Below are 27,863 nucleotides of genomic sequence, written 5' to 3'. Positions count from 1 at the left end.
TAAATGTGTTATAATCTTACAGATAAAGAACTGTATGCTTGGATAAAGTGTGTGAAGGGACAGCCTCATGATCACAAACACTTAATGCCAACTCAGATTATACCCGGTTCTGGTAAGTATAAATATACATTATTTACTTAGTGTAATAGCACTTAGTTGATCCAGATCATTTGGGCATATGTAGGAGTATACTAGAATGGAGAGAGGTAATGTTTAACTAATCTTAAATTGTTCTTGCTCAGTTCTTGGAATCCTCCATGTAATAAAACTAACAAGCTCAGCCCTATGACTAAGAAATGCAGAGGAGCCCTGGCCGGGTGGCTCAGTTGGTTGGAGTGACATCCCGTATACCAAAAGGCTGTGGGTTCTATCTCAGGTCCAGGCATGTACAGGAGGCAACTGATAGTTCTCTCCCTCTCCCTCTCCCCCGCCGCCCCCCCCCCCCCGACTTCTTCCTCTCTCTCTCTCCTTTCCTCTAAAAGCAATAAACATATCCTTGGGCTTGGGTGAGGATTTTTTAAAAATCACAGAGGAACCATTTTAGAACGGGAAATCTAGAGTGTAATGAAAAATTTTATTAGATTTATGATGAAGGTTATTCTACTTTTTTTGAATACTGAATTTTTAATAATAAAGGTAAGAGAAAAGAATGGAGACCATGAATTTGGTTTAATGATCAAACTGTAGATGGAAGGATTGAAGAAAAAAAAGCCAAAAGGCACAAGAAAAATTGAAAAAAAATTTAAATCTTTAACAACTAGTTGTAACTTTTTTATTAACCACTATTATATTTTGTAGTTTTGACAGATCTTCTAGATGTGATGCACACTCTTAGAGAAAAATATGGTATTAAATCCCATTGTCATTGTACTAACAAACAGAATTTACAAGTTGGTAATTTTCCTACAATGAATGGTGTGTCTCAAGTGAGTATAAATTTCTAATTATTCAAATAAAATGCATGGTTAAATTAATCAGCTTTGATATTTGATATCCAGTTTAAGACATTTTTTAAATTGTGTTTTTGTAGAAATATGACTACTTTTAACTCTAATTGAAGAGATAGTATTTTAAAAATTCAATTGTTCTACCCTTGTAGGTTTTACAGAATGTTCTTAATCACAGTAATAAAATTTCTCTGTGCATGCCTGAGTCGCAGCAGCAGAACAGCCCTCAGAAGTCTGAGGGCAATGGCGGCAGCAGTCCAGGTAGTGATGTGAGCACAGACAGCAAGTTAACTCCTCCAGAATCCCAGTCACCACTGCACTGGTTAGCAGATCTTGCAGAGCAAAAGTCCAGAGAGGAAAAAAAAGGTAAATGTAATTAATTATCTAAGTATACAGAGACCCTTGAACAACATTGATTTGAACTACGTGTGAATACTTTTTTTAAAGGTAATACCTGTACGGTTTATAATTTGCAGTTGGGAGACCACGGATGTGGAGGGCCAACTATAGGCATCCATCTATGACATTTTATATAGGGGACTTAAACATCCTCAATTTGGGTATCCGTGGGTGGGGTGGGGCATGTCCTGGAACCAGTCCTCCACAGCTGTCAAGAGACAAGTTATGAGGGAGTTAAAAATTACACATGGATCTTTGACTGCACTGGGGGATCAGCACTCAAAACCCCTGTGTTGTTCAAGGGTCAACTGTATAATAGAGTATTATAATATAACCGTGTACTATTGTACATTATACATTAGTGTACTATTCACATGCCCAGATAGCTCAGTCGGTAGAGCATCAGACTTTTAATCTGAGGGTCCAGGGTTCATGTCCCTGTTCGGGCGCTTCCATCCCCCCTGGCTGGTTTGGCTCAGTGGATTGAGCGTCGGCCTGCGAGCTAAGTGTCGCTGGTTCGATCTTCCAGTCAGGGCACATCAAAGAAGGAAAACTCTTGACTCCAAAAAACCTCCGCTGCCTTGCGGCATACCTCTTCAGGGGAAAGGCTAAGGGAGTAAACCCCGACAGAAAATCCGGAGCCGGAGTCCCTAAGGCGGTTTGACGTTGTAGTCAACACCGGCAACTCCTGCGGCGCACCTGAAGCCAAGCTGTATTGACTCCGTCTTTCCCTTGGACCCTTCAGCTGCGAAGAGAGGGGGGGTCTGGTCTGCTGCATGGGCAAGAGCAGACCCTCCATATCACCCTGCCCAGGCTCTGTAGCTTCAGCTTCACTGGAGAGGACACTCCAGCGTCATCGCAAGATGTCGATGCAACACGGGAGGAGACAGATACCGTGTCACTCCCGAGTCGGACTGCACAGCCATTCTCGGCGGTGCAGATAGACTCTTATCTTAAGAAGCTACAGCATCGTCTCTCGAGACGGACGGCTGCCGACGACTATTCACATAAAAGAATTTACTTTTTGTCTTTGGTTTACACTATGCTTTAGGTTCAGTAAAACCTTTGTTTTCTCTTACTAGGATCTTGGCTCCCTGTGATTGCATCAAAATTGGTGGCAGAATAATTTCTGGATGAGCATATCCATAAAGCCACCAGGGCAATAGCTTTGTTATTCGCATGTTCTTTCTCCCTGTCTTAGCTATAGCGGTTTCGTTTGTGGCAGGTATAAACTCAGCTACATGTGGCAGGTATAAACTCAGCAGGTATTGAGGAAGGCCTTTTCCTATCCAAACGGACTCCATTTTGAAGCATCTAGCCCATCATCTGGTGTGTGTCCAGGTGAATAAATCACTAGTGCTATATGTAGACTTTACCTTTCACTATAAAATACAGGGTGCTAGTTTTGTCTGTACTTTTTAGCAGCATGCTTAATTTTATTTGAATTTTGTAAAACTGTTTTATTTTAGAAAATAAAGAATTTGCCCTTGAAAAGCAAATCAAAGAAGAGAGAGAACAAGAGAATCCTGATTCACCAAACAGCAGAACATCTCCTCCTATGTCCCAGAGTAATGAACAAGGCTCAACCTTACGGGATTTACTGACCACAACAGCTGGCAAGCTGCGTGTGGGTTCTACAGATGCTGGCATTGCCTTTGCACCAGTGTATTCGATGGGAACCCCAGTGAGTGACTTTTGGCTTTTATATATGGGCGCTAAGTTTACATGATTTAGAGGTCCAGCTGTGAACTACACAGTAAATAGAGGCAGAGCCAATTAAGTACCGAATTACTAGGCATGTTCCTATTTGCATTATAACTCATAACTTGAAAGCTAGAGATTTTTTTTTCTCAAGGTGAATACAGTTGGGGGAAGGACATTTTTATGCCAGAAGAGCCCTAAGATACTTCTTCAGAATTTGAAAACCATATATCTAATAGGGAAAAAAACACAGAAGTTAATGTTTTGTTACTTAGAATATTTAGAAATCAGTTTTTGCTTTAGTTATTCTGCAGACGAAAATATACACAATATAGTATAGATAGGCATAAATTTTTAGTGGCTATTAAAAGTATGTGGAAATTCCACCCAACTGTGCCCTCTTCCCCAGTCCTGAAACAATATAAAAAGTAGAAGGGCCACACTTGTAGTTCCTGTACCACTTGGCCTCACCCGAAGACCACCAAACTCCTGATTCCTACCTCTGAGGAACAGTGTAGGGACTCAAAATCCATATCCATTGACATGAATACATATTCCTGAAGGCAAGTAAATTGTTTCTGTTAGTTGTTTGCTATGTTAGTAGTAAGTCAGAAAGAAAGTTTAAAAATGTATACATTTCTTCTCAAAATATGATTTTTTGCCCTAATAGAGTGGTAAAAGTGGAAGGACTATGCCAAACATTCTTGATGACATAATTGCTTCAGTTGTTGAAAACAAAATTCCACCAAATAAAGCCCCTAAGATAAATGTAAAACCAGAGCTTAAAGAAGAGCCTCAAGAAAGCAGAAAATCTGCCACGGATGAAAACCAATTTTTCAGTGATATACCACATTCTTGGATCTGTGAGAAGCGTATTCTTTGGCTTAAGGATTATAAAAATACTAATAATTGGAAGCTTTTCAAAGAGTGTTGGAAACATGGACAAGTGAGTATTTTAAGCTGATTTTAGTACAGTTTTAGAGGAACTGAAACAAACAGGCAAAATTGTTCTCTTCTTAGGAATAGAAAGAAAGGGAGAAGATCGTATTTAACACATTCGAAGTGGAAGTAAGACATCAAAAGATTATCACAGTGATTGTTTCTGAATTCTTGTTTTTGGCTAGATTTATGTGAATTAACAGGGAAGCACTGATTTTTTATTTATCAGTCAACAGTCTTAATAAAGCCATGTATTTATAAAGTTTGGTACCTCCTTTTTTTCTTACACTTCTATTTTAGTCTAGTTAACAGATTTCATATCTGCTATTAAAGTGTTAATACTAGAGACATTTTTCTTGAACTGATAAAAATTATAGATGTTTTTGCCTTTAATGTTTACCCATAGATTATTTATATTTAAGTTAGTTCATGAAGTCTTGAGTGACAAATTCCATTATTTAATTCAGCTCAAATAAAAAGTTATTTTCTATTTGACCAAAGTTCTGGTATAATGTTTGATAACACATTTCAGATGACAGTTACTCTATTACATTAATGGAATTACAAAGGAAAAAACAACTGAGAATAACACATCAGCTTGCCTCAGAGTAGTTGTTGTTTTCTGGGGTTTTGTTTGTTTTTCATCAGCTAGAAATCTTCAATAGTTCGTTCTTTAGTTTAGAGAGCTCTGAGACATCTTGAATTCATATGATTTCAAAGGAGAGATTTGCTTTTAGGGAATAGTCATTAGGCTTGAAATTTAATTCTGTTATGCCTAGCTGTAATATTTTTATTTATCATGATTCTTGTTGAGGTGTGTGTGTGTGTGTGTGTGTGTGTGTGTGTTGTGTTTTAAGTGACACAAACTCAGAATACTTATAAACTTTTAATCCCAAGGACTTTATATATTTACTAAAAATCTTAATATATTACATACATACAAATAAATAAGTAGGTTATGTTCTTCTGTAAAAATTAATTTGTAAATAGAGCAACCCAAAAACCCATATTTATATGGTTAAGAAATGAAAATTTTTAAAGATTTTATTTATTTTTAGAGAGAGGAGAAGGGAGGAAGAGAAATATCGATCGGTTGCCGCCCACAACACCCCCAACTGGGAACCTGGCATGCAGCCCAGGCATGTTCCCTGACTGGGAATCGAATCTGAAACCTTTTGATTTGTGGGGTGACACCCAAACCGCTGAACCACACTGGTCAGGGCAAGAAATGAAGATTTTAGTATGGTCTTTCAGACTTTTCTGAAAATTCCTACTCATTCTTTATTTTCAAAAATGGCAGTGTACTCTACCTGGCATTTTCTACAACCTTTTCTTTTTGACAATATATTGTGAACATCTTTCCAGGTCAGGAACTATTTTTGATAGTCTGTTGTTTCTCACAATTTGTCATTAGTACTGAAACATGTAACATTTGTTGTATGTATGTGAAAAGTCAAATTTTGGAAGTTTTCCATATACCTTTTAACTTTTATTTATCTATCTGTCTATAAGCCTGCAGTGGTTTCTGGTGTACATAAGAAAATGAACATGAGCTTATGGAAGGCAGAATCAATTAGTCTTGATTTTGGAGACCACCAAGCTGATCTTCTGAACTGCAAAGACAGCATTATTTCAAATGCCAATGTTAAGGAATTCTGGGATGGTTTTGAAGAAGTTTCAAGTATGTTGTTTTTTGCCTGTTTTACTGTTTTTGTTAAACATGTCCCCCTCAAACAATAAGTTGTAAATACTACTTAACAGATTTTTAATCTTTTAAACTTCTATATTGCTTTATTGTCTAGTAAAAAAGAAACAAGTACAGATGCTCCTCAACTTAGGATTGGGTTATATCCTGATAAACTCATTGTTAATTGAAATTATCGTGTCAAAATGCATTTATTCACCTAACCTACGGAGCAGCATAGCTTCAGCCAACCCTACCTTAAATGTTACATTAGTTTATTTACACAGGGCAAAAGAAACAAAATTAACATACTATAGAGAACAGGAAAACATGAAAATTTTAAATTAGAAATACAGTTTCTGCTGAATGCCTACTTTTTCCACACCATTGAAAAATTGTTTAGTTCAACCATCCTAAGTCAGGGACCACCTGTGCTTGGAAATAAGAGACTGGATCCTATTCTTGTCTCCACACCTAATTTCCTTCGGCTATAAGCAAGTCTTCTAGTTATAATTACTTATATCACATGGGGAATGTTTTCTGGTAACCCCATAAGCCTTAGAAAATTGAATCATGAAATTTATGTAAAACTTTGAATATCAAAAATGTGATTTTAATAACAACTATAGAAATATTTTAAAAATGATTTATGTATATAAGGAACAGAAGTTGTAAAACTAAAGTATATGAGAAATAAAAGCCAATATATAAGCATATATTAAGTACCTACTGTGCAATAATTGAATTATTTGTTTCCATTTCATCTCTAAACATTAATTAAAATAAAAACGCAGAGATTATCTTTTTAATAATTAACTGCATTCTTTATAGAACGGCAAAAAACAAAAAGTGGAGAAACGGTGGTTTTAAAGTTGAAAGACTGCCCTTCAGGAGAAGAATTCAAGACCGTGATGCCAGCAAGGTATATCTTTTGAAACTTGTTTTGTTGACTCTTAGCTTTTTGAAGTTGAGCTGAGATTATACCCAGAAGTAAGATAAGGAACACACACAAAAAGTGAACTTTAGGCATTTTCTTCCTCAGTTAAAAATTAACTAAAATGCAAAACTGAATTTGTCTTCTTAGCTGGGGGTGGTGTTTATGTTAGGGCAGTAAAGGAAAGAATGCTCAGGTCAAGGACACGGGCCCTGTTGACAACTTCCCTGTTCATGGTACCTTTAATTGGTTCTAATTAGGTAGCATTGCAGTTCGAGTATCACTTCTGTTCTTTGCTTCCCATGTGTTCATTTCAACTTTGAATGAAGTCATGTAAAGTGTTAACCTATCAGAGACCTTAAGGAAAGGTTGTCCTATGTTCCTATGTTTTGATCAACTTAAAAATTTTATATTTTTGGACATGCGCTGGTGTCGGAGGCAAAAATATATATGTGTGTGTGTACATATATATTTTTAAATTTTTAATGCACTTAAAAATGTCACTTTTTACTCAGAAGTTCTAAGTCAATGTTATTTTTCAGATATGAAGATCTTTTAAAAAGCCTGCCATTGCCAGAATACTGTAATCCAGAAGGAAAACTCAATTTGGCTTCTCATTTGCCAGGATTTTTTGTACGCCCTGATCTAGGACCCAGGTTGTGCAGTGCCTATGGTAGATATATATTTGCATTTCTATCAACTTGGAATTGAATTATAACTAATAACTTCTTTTCAAAGATAAATTGTCTAATGATTTTTTGGTTTTAATAAGAAAAAATTTTTAATGTATTTTATTGATTATATTGTTACAATAGTTCCAATTTTCTCCCCTTTACTCCCCTCCATCCAGCATCTCCCTCCCCCAGCAATCCCCCCCCCAAGTCCATACCCATGGTTGGTGAAAAATAACTATCCCTCCCTCTCAGATATTAAGACCCTTTGTAATCTTGTAAAGGACAATGGGCGAAGGTCTCAAGCTCCTCTAGCTGCTTCAAGCTGGACATGGTCGTCGTCCTATCTACCCTTGGGTCCAGAAAACCCTAATAATAGTGGGGGTGTGGAGGGGAGGGTGGCCTTCCCACAGGGGGAAGGATCGTGCAGACTCCAGGTCAGTTGGCTGTCTCCGGACAACGGCGTGCTTGGTTTAACAGGCTGGCATCCTTGTTGTGTTCTGGGGGCAACAGATTTGGCGAAAAGGGTTAAAAGACATCATTCAATCCATACCTACCAGATGACAAAAGGCAGGGATTAATTTTTCAATGTTCCACATTAGGAGAAAGGAAAAAAAAAGGGGGGGGGGGCTTCTTTGGAGGAAGGTGTGCTAGGCACCTCTCACCTATCCAAAACCCTTTTGTCCACCATACTTAGTTTGGGCTGACGGAAATAGTTTAGGTTTCCCCCCTCTCAGACCTCTGGGCCCTTTCTGTCCAAGCCATTAGGATAGAAAAGAGAAACCAGTTTTAAAGTGAAGCCCACAGACCACCCCATTCTTCACCAACCCAGCCATTTAGTTCAGCCAAACCGTTGAGTCTCAGGAGGCAGCGCTGCAGAGGGGATTAAGTGAGGCTTATGCATACAGACAATCACTCAGGTAATGAGGTCATAGGCTTATGCCCTTTGAAAAGAGAAAACACATGTTAATTTATGTAACATAACCCACTAACAAGTCTCTAAATCTGTAAGACTGTCTTATTGGGAAGACATCCAGTTGCAAGGCACTTGACATTCTACTTGCCTGCAACTTGAATATCTTTGATGATATCACAGACATGGTTTAATTTTCAAGTGAAACCATTTTTTAAATGAGAAGAAACTTTTAAGACTGTTAGTTGCCCTACTTTATAGTCTACCACTGATCATTGTGATTTTCCTTGAATAATGATTTTTCTCCCTAAGATTACCCTCCTTGTCTTTAAAAGGACTACATTAAGTCCATTTTTAATTTATCCTGTTCATTTGCATAAATATAACAAGAGCAGCAAATGATCATTTATGATCTTTAGTTCTGCTTTGCTGGAACTTACCCAAGGAACATTTAGGGCGATCCTCAGTCTGCTCTTCAGGGCACAGAAGCTGGGCCACATACCTGGCATTCATCCTTGCCTGTACACACTTGTCCTTTCCAAGTCTTTCTGGTTTTTCATTGTTCCTTAAGGTCCCTTCTAGCCATCTTTAGGAAAACAACCTTCGTTCCTTCCCTGGAAAGATTGCTGTGGACTGCACAACCAACCATGGTACTAGGCCTTTTATCTCGTGGGCTTTTATTACCTTTGAAAGTCATTCCCAGTTCCTCAGGGCTTTTTGGTAACAACCTGAGCCTAAGTATGTCTCCTTTAGGATTGACATTCCAGTCAAAGACTTGGTCAAAAAAAAAAAGAAAAAAAGAAAGAACCTCTATTGACAACTGGTCTTATTAGTTCTATGCAAAGAAACTTAAAGTCATAAATCTTTCTCTAAATCTAGCTAATAGCATATTGGGAGTTAATAGAGAAATATGTTGTATTCCTTGCAAAATATTTCCATTTACTGTTGATTTGACTTTCATGACAGTTCATGGATTGTAGCTTTTGGGGGCTGGTTTTGGAACAAGGAAAATAAAACTCAAATAACAATTAAATTTCCCTGATAGAGCTAATTTGGGATATGTACAATAGTTTCTCAAGTAAAATTTTATTTCATACACAGGTGTAGCTGCTGCTAAAGATCATGATATAGGAACAACAAATCTCCATGTCGAAGTTTCTGATGTTGTAAATATTCTAGTCTATGTTGGCATAGCAAAAGGAAATGGCATTCTCTCAAAAGCAGGTAAAGAAACTTAAAAGAATATTGGTGCTTGGAGTGACAGTTAGATGACCACCTACACTAGTATTATTCAGAATGTCAACCTATGTGTTAATAGCAAAGATTCCATAAGGGATTACAACGGATATAAGAATATTCTAATCTATATTACTTGAAAATTGCCCCTGGCTGGTTTGGCTCAGTGGATTGAGCGTCGGCCTGCGAGCTAAGTGTCGCTGGTTCGATCTTCCAGTCAGGGCACATCAGAGAAGGAAAACTCTGACTCCAAAAAACCTCTGCTGCCTTGCGGCATACCTCTTCAGGGGAAAGGCTAAGGGAGTAAACCCCGACAGAAAATCCGGAGCCGGAGTCCCTAAGGCGGTTTGACGTTGTAGTCAACACCGGCAACTCCTGCGGCGCACCTGAAGCCAAGCTGTATTGACTCCGTCTTTCCCTTGGACCCTTCAGCTGCGAAGAGAGGGGGGGTCTGGTCTGCTGCATGGGCAAGAGCAGACCCTCCATATCACCCTGCCCAGGCTCTGTAGCTTCAGCTTCACTGGAGAGGACACTCCAGCGTCATCACAAGATGTCGATTCAACATGGAAGGAGACAGATACCGTGTCACTCCCGAGTTGGACTGCACAGCCATTCTCGGCGGTGCAGATAGACTCTTAAGAAGCTACACCATCGTCTCTCGAGACGGACGGCTGCCGACGACGACGATTACTTGAAAATTGATTAATTTGTTTACCTATCTTTTAATTTTAGAAATGGGTATTTCTGTGTAGTTTCTCCTTTGCTATCATTAAATATTGTGTTACTGAAAATAAAATTGTGAAGCTCACTTATAAACATTTATTGAAGAATAGAAAGTAGGCCCAGGGCTCTGAAGATGACTTTTTCTCCTCCAGTATCATTTAGAATGGGCCTTTTCTTATAAGCAGAAATAACATTTCTATGCAGTATATGGGTTTTATGTTCGATCCTCTGGATTTCTTTCTGAAACCTTATTCCACCTGTTCTCTTCTTTATAGACATAGGCCTTTAAGTTTTGCCACTCCACTGGCTTTTTTTCTTCAGAGTAGGAGTATGCTCTGGACTATCCCTTCTTTTTCAAAAGAAAATCTTCAGACTGCGTCTTCCTCGCCACCCTGTTATTCCTGCCCTCGTAACAAATTCTGTGTTGTGTCTTTCAATTTTCAGCTGAATCCAGGTTGGTCACTATACCTGCCACCCCACTCAAATTACTTCTGCTATGGCTATCACAACTGCATAACTCAGTAGTTTCTTTCTGGTCCTTTTATTACTTGCCACCATTGTAATCAGTGGCACATTAATCACTAGGTCATCTTCATATATACTGATCTTGGCTCCTGTGACACCTACTCCCTGGTTCCTAAAAGTCTGAGTAAAAAGTCTGTAGTGTTACAGACTTCATTTTTCTCCTTTTTTTAGTTTACATGCACTTCCTGTGAAATAGATGACTTCCAACCATCACTTAACATCATTGTTTCTGTATCTGGAGCCCAGAACGCACCTACGGTTTAGTGGCTAGGAGCCATGGACATAGAGTTTTATTATGTTATTCATTGAATCTTTCTCTATATTTGACAGCTTCTGTAATATCCATCCTAAATTCCCCCAAAACTATAGAAACTTTTTACATTCTTTCTCAACTCCCTTTGCTATTGATTATAATAGAGACCTCTGCCTCCCCAACTCCCAAGGATTTAAGAATCAGGGATACTTGAGTTTTAGTCCCAGAAGTACATCTTTCCTGTACTTCATTGTACTTCGTTCACATCATCCCTTACAGCACTTAACACTACAATACAGAGCTTATGCCTGCTTTTCTCTGCTGTTCTTTCGTGTCGTTAAATGCTGGAACTTTATTATTATTTTTTTGTTTCCGCACACCATCCCTCGTTTGTAGCATAATTTTTGGTCTTTTGAAAAAAAAAATTCATTAACATTTTAATTCTTTTGCTCTCCTTTATCTAAAGCTTTTGTCAGTTTTTATAGGTGGTCACAGAAAAAGGAATGTTGCAGGGATATAATAATGCTTAAAACACAAAGAAATACTGACCTACGTGAAGTACGCACTTCTTTTCTGCCATCTGCAGTGGCTTACATTTTCTTTTCCTCCATCTACAGATTTCTGTATTTAGCCTTCAAAGTGTAACTCGGATCGTCATCTCTCCCTAGAAGTCTTCACTAATGAAAATAAGCCTTCTCTTCCTTGTGAGAATGTTCTTTTTAAATTTACAGAACAATGAAATTTAAAGAAAAAATAATTGAAAAAATTTTCATCTAAGGTTGCTAAATTATAAATTTATTAAAGAAAACGCATTTTAAAACCATCATCTGGCATTTTTAAAGAGAACATTTTATAAACATAAATTACACAGATAACATTTGAAAACTGAACTGATCTTTGTGAACTTTTTGTATTCAGGTGATTGCATTTACTATGAGATGTTTTTGTTTATTTGCCTGCTATATTAATACCTTCTTTTATTACTCTATGAGGTCTCAACTGTGTCTTTCTTAACTCTAATCCCCAACATTCCAAGACAGTGTCTAGACATTTAAAACACTTAATAAATGTTTGAATTAAGAAACCCTTGCAACCAATTTTTTTTATTAAATTATATTTTATTGATTATACTATTATAGTTGTTCCAATTTTTGCCCTTTGCCCCCGTCCATACAGCACCCGGCACCCCCACTCCCTCAGGCAACCCCCACACCATTGTTCATGTCCATGGGTCATGCATCAGTTCTTCAGCTATTCCATTTTCCCTACTGTACTTTACATCACCGTGGCTATTCTGCAATTACCTTTTTTTTCTTCACCTCTTCACCCACTCCTCCACCCCCCTCCCATCTGGCAGCCATCAAAATGCTCTCCGTATTCATGATTCCATCTCTGTTCTACTACTTTGCTTAGTTTGTTTTTTAGATTCAGCTGTTGATAGATATGTATTTATTGTCATTTTATTGTTCATAGTTTTGATCTTTTTTTTTCTTAAATACATCCCTTTAACATTTCATATAATAATGATTTGATGGTGATGAAATCCTTGTTTTTTTCTTGTCTGAGAAGCTCTTTATCTGCCTTCCGATTCTAAATAATATCTCTGCTGGGTAGAGCAGTCTTGGCTATAGGTCCCTGCTTTTCATGCCTTTGAATATTTCTTGCCAGTCTCTTCTAGCCTGCAAAGCTTCTTTTGAGAAATCATCTGACAGTCTTATGGAAACGCCTCTATGGGTAACTAACTGCTTTTCTCTTGCTGGGTTTAAGATTCTCTTTATCTTTAACCTTTGGTATTTTAATTGCGCTGTGTCTTAGAGTGGTCCTCCTTGGGTCTAGCTTGTTTGAGACTGTGCTTCCTGGACTTGCATGTCCATTTCCTTCACCAAATTAGGGAATTTTTCTTTCATTATTTTTTCAAATATATTTCCAATTTCTTGTTCTTTCTCTTCTCCTTCTGGCACCCCTATGATGCAAATGTTGGACCTCAAAGTTGTCCAGAAGCTGCTTACACCGTCCTCATTTGGGGGGGTTTTCTTTTTTTTCTTGTTCTGATTGGTTGTCTTTTGCTTCCTATATTCTAAATCATTGATTTGATTCTCGGCTTCATTCACTCTACTGTTGTTTCCATGTTATTTTAATTAATGTATCCTTTGTTTCTTACTAGATCTTTTTTATGCTCTTCGGGTCCACACCAAGTTGCCTGAGCATCTTTGTAACCAATGTTTTGAGATCTACATCTGATAGATTCCTTATCTCCGTTTTTCTGGAGTTTTAATCTGTTCTTTCATTTGGATCATATTTCTTAGTCTGTTTATTATGACAGCCTCCCTGTGTTTGTTTCTGTATATTAGGTAGAGCTGCTGTGACTCCCTGTCTTTAGCTGAGTGGCCTAATGTAGGGTCCAGTGGCACAGCCTCCACAATCACCCAAGCTGAGTACTCTAGGTGCACCCTTTGTGTGGTCTGAGTACACCCTTTTCTCGTAGTTGAGACTTGATTGCTGTTGGCATGTCAATGGGAGGGATCGACCCAGGCCAGTCAGCTGCGAGGACTGCCTGTGACCACTGACCACCAACCTGTACCCTCTGTGGAGGGTCAGCCGTGCGGGGACAGGGTGGTGGTGCTCCAACATGGCCTGTAGCTGTCCACTGGGTGGACAGGCCTTGTGGTTTACTATGTGGTGCAGGCCAAGGTCAGCCCCCACCTATGTTTTGCCTGGGGCCGCCCTGCCTGAGCTCTAAAGCAATCTGAGATGGCTGTTACTCTTGCTGGGCTTGGAGATTGACAGGTGAAGTCAAGCTGTGAATCTAAGCTGCTGCTAGTTCTCTGCCTAGGACCACTTAGCAAGGGGTAAGGATGCTGGAGGGACACTGAGGCAGGCTGTTGCTTGTTTGAGAGGATTTAGGAAGTTGTGAAGCTTGAGCCAAGACCATTCATTCATATGGAAAAGTCTGTTAACAGCTTGGATGGGCCCTTAAGTTGGGTGGGTTGGAGTCTCAGGGGATCTCCAGGGCGGGGCAAACAGCTTTAACCAGGTTGATGGAGTCTCAGATACAGTGCCTGCCTACAGGCTCTGTGGCTTTCTGGGTGGAAGCCTGTTCAGAAAAGGGTCAGTGGCCTCTGCTTGCCTTTCTGTCTACGAGAAAACTGTCCCCCAGCTCTCTCCTTGATGCCAGACACTTTAGGTGCTACCTGTATGCCACTAGTGTCCTTGAACTTGCAGCCAGTTTTAAAGATAAAAAACCTTTTTTTGTCACAAATTAGGAAATATCTGATGTATTCATTGTAGCAGGCAATAGATTTTTTCTCTTTAAAAAACATTGCTTTAAAATGTTTAGTGACATTAGGAATTTGGAAAAGAAGATATTTCACTTAGAAATAGCCACAATTACTATTTTTTTCTGTTCATATATATATATATATATATGTACAGTTTTTTGTTTTAAGAATGATCTGATGTTTCCTCAAACTATAGCTCTAGGTAGGGCATTTGCATTTGATTACAAATTAACCAATAAGAAATGAGATCTCCCAGAAATTAGAAGACATTTCAGGTTTATCATCTCTTTCAGAATCCCAGTCTAGTCAGGCACTATGCTACCTCTGATAGATCAATTTTAGGAGACTTGGCTTTCTGCTGGTAGCCTTTACTGACGAATCTGAAAATACTCTCTTGGCCCTGGCTGGGTAGCTCAGTTGGTTACTGTTGTCCTGATACACCAAGGTCGTGGGCTTGATCCCCAGTCAGGGCACAAACCAGAAACAGCTAATGAATGCATAAATAAGTAGAACAACAAACCAATACCAAATAAATAAATAAATAAATAGGAAATACTCTCTTGTGTTTCAGGAATACTCAAGAAATTTGAAGAAGAAGATTTGGATGACATTATAAGAAAACGATTAAAGGACTCAAGTGAAATACCTGGTGCTCTGTGGCATATTTATGCTGGGAAAGACGTTGATAAGATAAGGGAATTTCTTCAAAAGGTATAGTTTAGGTTGCAAATAATTTATCTTTTCACCTTGAGCAAGGACTAATTTTTAATGTATAACTTCATTTTGCATTCAATATAAGATCATTAAATAGTTACTTCAGAGGAGGAGGGGATTTTCTTTTTTGTTGCGTTAAGTCAGCTGCTCCATTCTCTTGCTCCTTTCAAGTCCCGTTTCATATTGAGGGTTTTGAATGTCCGTTTCTTCTCAGTTGCAACTGCTTCTCCCCTGTCCCCTTACATGGTAAAGAGCAAGCTAACCTGTGGGGAAGTCAGATGTTACCCTTGGTGAAAAGTAGTGATTGGGAACTGGGATATAAAAATGAATGTATCATAAAAACATCTAAACAATGTAGGCTCTTTATTTTTTTATTGATATTTGTTGCTGTTGACCTCGGGAATACTCTTCTGTCACATCTGATTGCTCTGATACTTATTTGAATAGATAGGAATTTTGAGTAGTAATAATACATTTAATTTAGTTGTTCACATTCATGAATGTTCATATTTATCTGAAATAATTAAAAGCCTTTGTTTAAATATTTTCTAAAATTTTGTTACTGTAGGGATTTAAGGAACCATCATTGCTGCTTTTCTTTTCATACTGTTCCTATGATCTTATCCCAGAGTACCTACCAGTATTTTAATTTATTATAAATCATGCTCTTTAAAGTGATTATTCAGTAGATAGTGAATGGTCCCTTGAAGTTGATTTGTCAAGGGTCAGAGGTTAGTAGTATCAAAGTATTTATCTTAAAAGGTATAAGGTTCCTACCTTAAAAGAAGAACAGGATCAAGAAATGTTTATGAAGTCCATATACAGATGGTTTGACTTTTGGGAAAAAGGTACTAAACTAAGCTTTTCCTCATCTCTGTATTAAACTTTTTTTTTTTTTCCCCATCCTCACCTGAGGATATGCTTAATGATTTTAAAGAGAGGACGGTGGAGGGAGAGAGGGAAAGAAATATAAATGTAAGAGAGAAACCCCTATCAGTTGCCTCTCCCGTATGCCCCAACCCAGGAAGTCCAACCCACAACCCTTCCGATTATGAGATGAAGCTCCAACCAACTGAGCCACACTGGCCAGGGCTCTGGATTGTACTCTTGAATCAATTATAAGGAAGGAACCAAATGGAGATACAGTATTCCCTCAGGAATCGTGGGTATTACGTTCCAGACCCCCCAACACAGTAGGAACCTTAAATTTATTCTACACTCTTTAACCTACGTAACTTTAACAACATATATATACAGTACCGCAAAATCCCGCGACATAGCGAAAAATCTGCGATAAATAAATATAATACTTTTTTAAAATCCCGCCATGCAGTGAGGCTGCAATAAGTGAACCACGATATAGAGAGGGACTACTGTAAACTTCACAGTGAAGGAGATGAGAAGGGAGTATGGTTTGCTTTATTAACACCATATCAGCGTGCAGTGTTGTTTTAATGTCCTTTAGATTTACAGATTGTTGTAGAATATTTTCTCTAACTTAATCTCAGTCATTCTATAAGATTCTGAGAACAAAAGACTTATTGTAAAGAAAACTGAACTTTAACAGAACAGGATTTATGATTTCCCTTAAATTGAGATGTCTATTTTAATTCTAATTGTATTTCAGATTTCAAAAGAGCAAGGCCTTGAAGTTCCCCCAGAACATGATCCAATACGAGATCAAAGCTGGTATGTGAACAGGAAGCTCCGCCAACGGCTGCTTGAGGAATACGGAGTCAGCACCTGCACTCTTGTTCAGTTCCTTGGCGACGCCGTTGTCTTACCGGCAGGAGCGCTTCATCAGGTATGTACAGGCTTGGAACTTGCTTAAATGTCAGCCATGTTCTGGTTTTCCATTGTCTCTGATTTAGTGGGTTGAAATCTGATTTTTAAGACTTTTGGGGGAAAAAGATACAATAGGTCCTCAAGTAACATTTCATTATGCCATCGGAATTTAACTCTTGTTTATATCAGTTAGCCTCTGGTAAAAATTGGCTTTGTTATATATGGTTTCACTTAAAACCATAGAACCTGTTGACCACATTAAGTGAGGATTTACTGTACTATATATTCAGTTCTCCATAGTTGAAACTTAATCAATGGGAGGGGGTGTATTAAGACTTAAAGATCGTACATTGTCTACCGTACCAAGTATGAGTAGAGTGGAGTATTGGCTAGGCCATTTCAAAATTCAGGCTTTCGGTGTACCTCCTACATTTCTTGAGCCGCCAACATAGCAGTAATGTAGCCAAAGAAAGTCGGTATGTAATTTTTATAAATATTGAGCCATAAAACTTTAAAATACTAAAATAAACACCTGATTTTCATTTCTGTGGCTTGACTGTAAAGTATGGAAGAATGGCACAGTTAGATGGTGAGTCTGGTGGCTTGGATTAAAGCATCAGTAGATTCCTGTAACTGACTAGAGCTACCACAGACCAGTTCAGCCCACGCAGTAACAAAGTGTACAGAGGAAACCCAAGAATCCGGAAAGCTTGTTTGCCTGAAAGTAGATTCCATACCTTCTCTACCACCTGGTAATTGAGATGTCTCTTGTGTGCAGTTTTACTAAGGAATGTTTCCCACATTTTCTATAACTACATAAGCAATTAGTGCCTGGTTAGTATTTGTGACACTTATTATAGTTGCACAAACATTTCTTAAGTTATAACAGTTGCTAAGATGTCAGGTTCGGGGTTAGGTTTATCATTCTATTTTTTAAATAGCATTTATGATAGCAAAATATAAACATAATAAATATATACAGCTTTTTCTCTACATTAACTTCCTGGGGAACTATATTAATAAAGTAATATATTCTTTATATTAAATTGTTTTATTTCCCCACAGACTTATATGAGCAGCTCAGACATGTTGGATCATTTATGGTTCAGGTTTTTATGGGGGTGTACCTCACATACAGTTTGTTTGCCTTGTTGCCCCTTATCAGAAAATGTCTAATCTGTATCTAAATGGAAAATGCCCACCAAGGAGTGACCTATTTAAGAGAACAGTACACTGAGTATTTTTATAGATGGGAATAATTCTTAGATAAAACAAGTTTCCTTGAAAATTCTTACATAGTCAATTTATCCAGTATCCATTTTCTCATTGTTGAAATGGATGATGCAGGTTGGTTTTCCTTTTTCATTTATTTTGGTACAATCTACATGTAGTAAAATATGCCCTTATTTAGTGGGCAGCTCTGTAAGTTTTGACAGATAGTTAGGTGACAACACAATTAAAATATAGAACATTTCCATCAGTCCAAGAATGTCCCTCCTGCACCTTTTTAGTCACCCTGCCTATTTGACATTCCTAAAACCACTCTCCTGTTTTCTGTCCCTCTAGTTCTGCCTATATAAGAATGTTATGATTGTAATTATATTGTACAATATGTAGCCTTTGAGTCATTCAACATAATGCATTTGAGTTTTCATCCATATTGTATATATCAGTAATTGTTTCCTTTTTATTGCTGGGTCTAGTTGTTCATTATAGAAATGTACCAAAGTTTTTTTGTTGTTGTTTGGTTATTTGTTTTCTTTTTCTTTTTTTTTTTTTCTTTTGCTTGTTTTTTGTTTAAGTTTTTATTTGAGAGAGAGATTTGTTGTTCCACTTATTTATGCGTTCATTGGTTGCTTCTTGTATGTGCCCTGACCAGGGATCAAACCTGCAACCTTGGGTATCAGGATGATGCTCTAACCAACTAAGCTACCCAGCCAGGGCCTATTTGTTTGTTTTTGTACTCATTCAGCAATTGAACATTTCCGTTGTTTCCAGTTTGGGGCAATAATAAAGAAAGACACTGTAAACATTCCCATAAGGCTTTTGTATGAACATAGGTTTTCATTTCAGTTGTGTAAATATAGAGTAGTAGGATTGTCTTGGTCATATAAACGTATAATTAATTTATAAGAAACTGCCAGGCTGTTCCCCAAAGCTGTGGGACCATTTTCCATTCCCCAAAGCAGTGTATATGAGTTACCTTTCCTCTCCTTATTGTCAGCTTGGTTTTAAGCATTTGAATTAGTGTGCATTGGTATCTCATTGTGGTTTTAATTTACATTTTCTTAATAACTAAGTATGTTGAGCATCTGTTCCTGAGCACTTATTTGCCATCTGTAACTGTTTTGGTAAATGTGTGTTCAAATATTTGGTCTGTTTTATAATTACGTCTTCTTACTGAGATTTGAGTGTGCTTTATCTCTTCTAATTAAAAGCCCTTTCTCTGTCATGTATAATATTTCGCATGTACAATATTCCCTCACTTATCGTGGGTATTACATTCTAGAACCCCCCCCCCCCCCGCGAAGTGGGAACCTTACATTTATTATACACTCTTAAACCTATGCAACTTTAACAACATACGTATACAGTACCTCAAAATCCCGCGATATAGTGAAAAATCCGCAATAAATAAATATAATATTTTTTAAAATCCTGTGATACAGTGAGGCCGTGATAAGTGAACCACGAGATAGAGAGGGACTGTATATTTTCCCAGCTTGTCCTAATGGTGTCTTCCAAAGAGCAGTTTTTAAATTTTGATAAAGTTCATTGTTAAGTTTTTTTCTTTAATGTATCATACTTTTATTGTTGTATCTGTAATTGTTTTGCCTAGCTCAGGATCACAAAGATTTTTTTCTTCTCTTACATATTCTGTTAGAAGTTTTATAGTTGTTTTCTTACATTTAGGTCTGCGGTTTATTTTTAATTAATTTTTGTTTATAGTACAAAGTATAGATCAAGATTCACATTGTTTTTGCATATGGATATTTAGTTGTTCCTGTACTATTTGTTGAAAATATTGTTTTAAAATACTTTTTCTTTTGAAAAATATAATGCATTCATGTGACTTTTAAAAATTCAGACATTATAAGAGTTCATGTGAAAATTTTAGTCTTTGCTGAATTCCGCCCCCAGTGCCTCTTCTCCAGAGGCCCCCACTGTCAACACAGAGACTCCATGCACGTACATGTCTCTCTGCTGCTTCGACTTTCTTGGAGGAAGAGAGGTAGGAGAAAAGCCATGTTTTTTTTTTTTTAAATAGTAAGCAAAGTTATCCTGTTAAACAGTTTAGCTCAGCCCTGGCTGGTGTGGCTCAGTGGATTGAGCGTCAGCCTGCAAACCGAAGGTCCCTGGTTCCACATTCCTGGTTGGAGTACATGCCTGAGTTGCCGGCCAGGTCCCCTGTTTGCCGGGGGTTTGGGGGGTGCACCTAATCGATGTTTCTCTCCCTCCCTTCCCCTTTTTCTAAAAATAAATAAAATGTTTTTTAAAAATTAAAAATACAAGAAAAAAGTTTGGTTCACATATCACTCTGCTCAAAGCCTGGCAAGGCCCTAACAATCCGTACTTGTATCCTGTTTCCGCGCACACGCACTGCCCGCCTTTCCCACTGACCTCCCTACTGCCCTCTCGTCACCATGCCCCTTTGTGCTTTTCCCATACGCCACGCGTGTTCCCACTGCAGGCCCTCTGAACTTATGAATCCTTCTGCCTACAATTCTTTTCCCTCTCAGATACCTGTAAAACTTGCTTCTTCCTGTTCTTTAAGGCTTTTCTCAGATGTCACCTCTAGTTTAAAACCACAGCTTATGTACCCCATCGCCCTCTCCTCATCCCTGCTTTGTTTTCTCTGTTGTTGTCATTACCTGCGAATATACTTCATAATTCATTTAATTTTGTTGAATGTTTTTTAACCTCCCACTGGATATAAGCTTCACGAGGACAAAGATTTGTGGTTGTGTTTTTTTTTTTTTTCATTGCTCTCTCCCATGCCCAGAATAATGCATTTAGATATCTGTGAAGCCTGAAGGCCTGAGAAAATATGTTCTCATATAACGTAGTTTTTACACAAATATAGGTGAAAACAAAATTGTGACTTTCTATAATGTATATATATTGTGCTCTTTGTACAAACATGCAAATGTTGGCCTCTTCCTATATGTGTCTTTGATTGTTTCAGAAAGCTTACTTAGGTTGGATTCTAACTTTCAGTTGTGACTGTACACATAAGTACATAGGAAAATACGTTTTAAGACATGTAGAGATTTCACTTAGATTATAGAGAACAAATTTCATCTATGGTAAAAAGATGTTATACTTAAATACACTGAGGCAGCATGTATATCCTGGAGTGGCAAATTGTATTCTGAACTTTACCACTAAATTGGTGAGTGTTCCAAGACAAAAATTTCTGTGCTGCTTATTTTGGCACAGACTTGCCTGCTATAAGAACAAGCATTTCTGCCTTCCTTCCATTATGTGGTGTGATAATGACAGCACAGTTATCTGTACAGTGCTCTGTTGAAAGGGTGTTGTTCATGACTCAACAGGTGGTGGTAATGTGGTTTGAGAAATAATTAAAAGGAAGAACTCTGTTCACAATATTAACTTGGATTTGAGATGCATTATTATTTACAATTTATTTAGTCCTTAGAGGTCCTGAAAATTTTTCATAGATGGCTTCACTTCCAATAAGTTGTGGGTGGCCCTTAAAATAATCCCAAACCCCCTACATGAGTATTTCTCACACTCAGTGTACTTCTCGTACTTTCGAATACACTAGGGTTTCCTGGAGGACTTGATAAAACAAAAAACACAGATTGCTGGACCCCAATCCCAGAATACCTGACTCGGTGGGTCTGAAGAGGGACCTGAAATATTATATTTCTAAAAAGTTCCCAGGTGATACTGATATTACTGTGGACCACACTTTGAAAATCACACAACCAGGATGCCTTTGAAAACACAAGACACCTACAAAAAACCTATTTCATCATAATGATACTGCGTGACAGGGACCAGCAGCGCTAGGGAAACTGCATTCTGTTCTTTGATTCGTCATCATTGAGCATTTTGAGAAGCCAAATAGGAAACAGGAAGCTCTGTCTTTGCTGGGGTGTTTGGATGAATATCTCAGCAAGCTGAGGTAAAGTGTCACAGCTGCAGTTTTCTTTATATTCTAAAACTAGGATTGTAGGCTTTAAAAATCTTCTGTTGGCCCTGACTCGTATGGATCAGTTGGTTGGGCCTCTTCCCGCAAACCAGAAGGTCGCAGGTTCAATTCCTGGTCAGGGCATATGCCTGGGTTGCAGGTTCAGACCCCAATCGGGGGACATGCAGGAGGCAACCGATTGATGTTTCTGCCCCTCCTTTTTGTCTTCTCTCCCCCTCTCTCTAAGAATCAATAAAAGAAAAAAATTGTTTTTAATCTTCTTTTGGCAAACATGATAAATCTTTGAAACCCCTGGATGTCCCTACATGGAGCAGGTAGACCCTGATCCCCAGGATTTGATTTGTCTCATTTCTGGTATCTTGAGGATTATTTTAAATGACAGTAACTTCTAAAAATTAACATAAAATCTTTATTGATAAAAATGCCTTTAACTTTTAATTGATTGTGTTTGGTCATTTATAGTGAGTTTATTCATATGCCTAAAAGTACTTTGACAAAATCTTTTTATCTTTTAAGTTCTCACAAGTTGCTGTGTATATGACAGTCAGAGTGTCAAGATAATATCCTCACTACTATGAACAGAAAAGAATTATCTTTTCTTAACATTACTTATTTCTAATTACAACTGATCCTTTAAGATAAGTTTGAATAAAGTAGTTCATCAAGGAAGTGAAACATAAATGACTCAAAGATGGCCAACAAACGAGTTAAGTGGAGTGGGAAGTTTAGATGTATTCCACTTTAAGACTGAATCTTGCCTTAATCTTTAAGCATAAGAAGTCAAGTTGAGGTCATTAGGAAACATAATAGCATCTTGTAAGCCTGAATAAAAGTCACTGTTCAAAAGTGATATTAAGGCACCATAAACTGGCAAAGACTTACAGAATCAACTTTTTCCGAACTCTGGAGTCTAATCCAAGACTTACATCAACCAGGGGACTGCTTAATGAAGAAAAGGGCAGCTGATTTCGGGCGTTTAAGGAGATCTCTGGCAGGTCACTGGCTGTGCACTGAGATGACGGAACAGACTTCAATGACCAAGGAATACAGTCTTTGCGAACGTAGTTTGGAAAAGTCACAAAACAAATGAATGGCTGTAGCACTCAATCAACAGCAGCAAAACCTGACGGGAGGCAGGGGGTGTCACATTTCCAGTTACCACATTATAATGTCCAGGTGTCCGGTTTTCAACAAAAAGTTACATAACATACACAGAAAACAGGAAAGTATAGCTGGTTCATAGGGCAAATAAATTAAATGGAAAGAAATTGTCCCTGAGGGAGCCCAAATATTGGACTTAGTAGACATTGGTATATTTAAGACAGTTGATTTAAAGTCTAAGCTAAAGGAAAACAGGAAAATGTATAAACAAAATTGTAATACCAACAAAGAGAGAGGTTACAAAACAGTAGATCTAGATGTGCTAAATTGTACGTACTAGAACTTTTGAAGGATGTAATCCCCGGAGCATGTTTTAAAATGTGAAAGACAATGAGGGCATTTGGAGGCTGTGTGTGTGGTATGACTTAAGTTAATGTAGGACTGACTAAAGCATCTGTTAGACAGGAGGGTATCACAGCAGCTGGGTTCCTGTTGACTTGCCATATATTGGCTGATTTATCTTGGAACAGGAGCTGAACCTCTTATCCATAGTTTCCTGCTTTGTGAAATACAGAGCATCTGTTCTACAGACACATAATGAAGATGCAGTGAGACTATACAGCGATGCTGAAAATGTGAGACGTCCATGTGTTCATCCTCCAGAGGAACCAGCAACCTTATGTTTAAAGAGAGAATGTTTTATTCATATCTATATGTAACGTGCTATCTAGTTATCAGTAGGGGCACCGTACTAGAGTTAAAGAACTCCACAGACTTCAGCAGTTGTTCCGGTGATCGTTATACCGAGGGGTGGAATTGGAATTCTGTTACTTTGCCATCAGTTACATCTCTTCTGCGGTCTCTGTTCAGTAGTTACTATCTCCCTCTTCTCACTCCTCCCAATTAGATTTATTTTTATACTTTAAAACAATTGGAATAAATTTTAAGTGCTTTAGTTTTCATTTAGTTCTCCTTTCCCAGGAATTTTGTATCTTTTAATATCACCAGAAGACAACCTAGAAACATCCCAAAATCGAGACTGGATCAGCTTGGTCCTTTCTCTGTCATACTGTTCATTAACAGGAAGGAGTTCTATGAAATAGTGAAGTGTGTATGGTCAGTTTGTACATGTTCAGCTAATAATAGACAAAATATTTACCAGCTTCTTGTGAGAACCATTTGGTCAGGAGAGAGACAGCTGTTGAAAAACAGCTGTACTGATGCCACCAGGAGACTGAAGGATATCTTTAATTGGTTAATTTGAAAGAAAAGCATCAATAAAATTTTAGCTTAATTATAAAACTCTTGTGCTCAACACAACTGGAGCAACAGTTTTCATCCCAGCTCCTCACAAATAATTGTTTTTCTTTTTTTTTTAAGTATATTTTATTAATTATGTTGTTACAGTTGTCCCAGTTTTCTATTTTCCCTTTGCTCCGCTCTGCCCAGTAGCCTCCTTCCCTTTGGCAATCCCACCCCACCTTACTTCATGTCCATGGGTCGTGCATTTAAGTTCTTTGGCTTCACCCTTTTCTATATTATTCTCAACTTCCCCCTATTTTGTACCAACCAATTATGCTTAATCCCTGCATCATTTCCCCATTTCTACCCTTCCCTCTCCCAGACGATGACCCTCCAAATGATCCCCATACCTATGATTCTGCTCCTATTCTGGTTTGCTTGTTTTTATTTTTTATTCAGCTGTTGATAGTTATGAGTTTATTGTCATCTTAATGTTCATAGTTTTGATCTTTTTAAAATAAGTTTCATTTCCTTTTATTTCATTTACTTTCTGACCTAAAAGTTAACAGTGAAATGACCAAAAGGCTAAATAGCCCAAGGAATGACAACAAATACCCAGACTGATTGCACTGAGTAGTAAAACAAGATACTTTCCAGGTAGCACCTTTGTTTTTTTTAAATAGCACCAAAAAATCCACGTTAGCAAAATTGATGATTTAGGATCTGATTATCTGCCCCTCTGAAGGATTCCCGGAAACATTCTTTTCATCATTTAAAAATGTTCCATTTATAAAGTTGCTTTACATAGAGGTTTTCAGTGATAGAACTTTCTCATCAAGTATGGTCTTCTTCTTTGAAATCTATTTGATATTTTAGAGAAAGTAAGTTCTCCGGTGAATTGTCCTATGCGTTTACTGTTACTAGACAACTTTGCTTTTAACCCACCTCCTAAAATTTATGTTTTACTCTTTGTTTTGGGGATAGGTACAGAATTTTCACAGCTGCATTCAGGTAACTGAAGACTTTGTGTCTCCAGAACATCTTGTACAGTCATTTCATTTAACACAGGAACTGAGACTTTTGAAGGATGAAATCAATTACGATGATAAACTACAGGTAAGAGATGGGTTTTTTAACTAGCTGCTGTGTTGCAGGCTTTTTATATTCAGATATGAGACATGCACACCAGCTCAGGCAGTCCTGGCCTAGTTTGTCACATTAGGATAATGACCAAAGATTAACACCAGTGGGCGCTTGATTGTGTAATTTTTGTGGCCCTGATTTTAACTTTCGGTCTAACAACATTTTTTAACTTTGACATTTATTTCTCTTGAATTTGACTTTAAAAAAATTTTTTTTAGTACAACAGTTTTCATTTATTAATTCATCTTCAGCTAAAGTGAATAGAAATCCTAGCATAATTCTAAAACATCTTTTTCAGGTTAAAAACATCTTATATCACGCAGTCAAGGAAACCGTGAGAGCTTTGAAAATACATGAAGATGAAATAGAGGATATGGAAGAAAATTAGGTGTGTCTCAGTTTGCTGTGTTTAGGCCATTGAAGTGGGATTACTTATTCTTGAACGATGATAATGAATGCACACTGACTTAAGCTTCATATAAAACCATCAGTGCCAAGAAATTCTCTTTGTAGTAATTACTTGTTACTGACACCACAGCAGTATAGCATCAGTCACAGCTCCTATGATTAAATGTTAGTTAGGAAACAAGCTACATTGAAAAAGCAGCACTTCATAGCTGTTTTTGTATTATAGTGTATAATGTTTGTGAAAATGCCAGATTTAAAATGATGTATTTATTTTTGGAAGAAAAAATACAAAATTCTATGCTATATTGTTGATCAAGTGTAAATGTGACCTTGTACAGTTTACTAAAATAACTGATATTTTTCACTACATGAGACAGTTACTGTGAGACTAGGACACAAACACCAGCTGTTGCCTGCGTTGGGGAAATTGCTGAACTGCACAGCATCCATGTCATAATCGGAAAATTACTGCCAAATAATTGTAAAAATTGTAAAATATAAAGTATATAAAGCAGATACTAAATACAGACACTTCAATATTTTGTTGAAGCTATTGACTGTACAATTAAACATTTTCAAAAGGTGTAATTTATTTAAAATTGTCTCATTTTGGTAAAAATTTATGTGAACTTTTAAAGCTAAATATTAAACTTAATATGCTATGTAAATATATACATATATACATTTAATGATGTATTTTTTTAAAACATTGGCTTGCTTTTATTTGTTAAGTGCAAGTGTTACATATGGCTTTGTACATTGAAGTTGAAAGGGGTTTTACATTTTCCATTAAAAGGACTTTATCAAAAATGGGCTTGCTGCTTCATCATCATCAAGGTGACTATCAGCATTTTCTTGTGACGTTGTGTTCTTTTCTGAAACATCTCCCCCTTGTCTTTTATTCTTGTACGCTTTTTCCAGCTGTCTTCAGACTTCATGGGCCGTAACAAACAGGTGCGCCAGTTTACTTGTCCTGTTGGCCCAACTAAAAAGAAAAGAATACAGGTAACTCCATCATTTGTCATTTCATTGAAAATTTTTAAAGCTATGATTATGAGAGTATGCAATTTCAAATCGGTTTTCACTGCAGAGATAGCTGCCAATAACTGTTGGGGGTTAGAATAGAAGAGAGGAGGCAGGTGGCAGGGAGGAGCCTGAAGTTGGTCCATCTGGATTGAATAGTTTTTCTACTTACTGTGTGACCTTAATAAGTTGCTTTAATTTGGAGTCTTGATTGTAATACGTGACTACTATTACTCACTTTAGTGGCTAGAGGGTCACACAGTCCCAACCATTTTAATTTTACTGGAAATATGTAGCCCTCCACTGGCACCTGCAGGATATTGAGGGGACAGCCTTTTCTTTCCTTTTTTTTTTAAATGAATTTTTTGGGATTACATTGGTTTCAGGTGCACGATTCTACAACACATCACCTGTATACCATATTGTGTTCACCACATCAAGTCAAGTCTCCAACAGCCTTTTCTTCTCATTTAGAAAGCACATACTTTCAAAGAAAAAAGTGGTAAGCCCACACTGTAACCTTGCAGGTTTTTATCCTGTTAGTTCCACCATCTTTTAGCTCCATGTAGACTACTATACCACCCTCTACTCCAAGCAAGGTGCAGCCAGGAATGTGAGTAATTACACTTCACATTAATGCCCCACCTGGCACAAGGGTTAATGGGATGGATGAGAACTTTTGTTTTGGCTAAGGAAAAAAATTGGGCTGAGGAATAGTTCAAATGATTATGAGAGCCTTCTTTTGTAAGTCTTAAACGTTTCTTTTTTTTGCACTTTGTAATCAGTATTTTAAGGAGACAACATACTTTTCAGTAATGCTTGAATTCTGATACCCACATTTAAGCTTCTGAACATGATGTTTAAATGTACAACTAAAACTATTCATCATTTGTTCTACTACCAAGATTGTATTACAGTTACTTCGGAGCACAAGTTAAATGGTAAAGTGTCACAAGCCCTCAAAACACAGTATATTACAATAAACCCCTTGTTTAGAAAGTTATTTCTTGTCATTGTCACCACAGGCTAAATTAAACAGCATGCCATTTTCAACAACTGAGACAA

At 37.5% G+C, this 27,863-nt stretch overlaps 1 protein-coding gene and 1 non-coding gene across 2 annotated transcripts in view; both read left to right on the top strand.

Annotated features, from left to right (window-relative positions):
- JMJD1C (jumonji domain containing 1C) overlaps nucleotides 1-26,464 on the top strand; it is a 249,856-nt gene extending 223,392 nt beyond the window's left edge. Inside the window, exons 14-26 of the mRNA XM_090278088.1 lie at nucleotides 23-112; nucleotides 799-926; nucleotides 1,100-1,313; nucleotides 2,816-3,030; nucleotides 3,718-3,993; nucleotides 5,499-5,667; nucleotides 6,502-6,592; nucleotides 7,147-7,277; nucleotides 9,290-9,412; nucleotides 14,775-14,914; nucleotides 16,545-16,721; nucleotides 25,209-25,340; nucleotides 25,666-26,464. Of these exons, the coding sequence (XP_090134214.1) occupies nucleotides 23-112; nucleotides 799-926; nucleotides 1,100-1,313; nucleotides 2,816-3,030; nucleotides 3,718-3,993; nucleotides 5,499-5,667; nucleotides 6,502-6,592; nucleotides 7,147-7,277; nucleotides 9,290-9,412; nucleotides 14,775-14,914; nucleotides 16,545-16,721; nucleotides 25,209-25,340; nucleotides 25,666-25,755 (1,976 nt within the window). The 3' untranslated portion in view covers nucleotides 25,756-26,464. The remainder of the gene's footprint in view (nucleotides 1-22; nucleotides 113-798; nucleotides 927-1,099; nucleotides 1,314-2,815; nucleotides 3,031-3,717; nucleotides 3,994-5,498; nucleotides 5,668-6,501; nucleotides 6,593-7,146; nucleotides 7,278-9,289; nucleotides 9,413-14,774; nucleotides 14,915-16,544; nucleotides 16,722-25,208; nucleotides 25,341-25,665) is intronic.
- Nucleotides 1,723-1,795, top strand: TRNAK-UUU (transfer RNA lysine (anticodon UUU)). The gene has a single exon. It is a non-coding gene; the product is annotated as a tRNA-Lys (tRNA).
- Nucleotides 26,465-27,863: the final 1,399 nt, after the last annotated feature.

This window comes from Furipterus horrens, unplaced genomic scaffold (genome assembly GCF_987537825.1).
Source record: "Furipterus horrens unplaced genomic scaffold, mFurHor1.1.pri manual_scaffold_5, whole genome shotgun sequence".
Classification (NCBI taxonomy): domain Eukaryota; kingdom Metazoa; phylum Chordata; class Mammalia; order Chiroptera; family Furipteridae; genus Furipterus; species Furipterus horrens.
The sequence above is the reverse complement of the archived record's forward strand: the minus strand, read 5'-3'. Positions and strand labels throughout refer to the sequence as shown.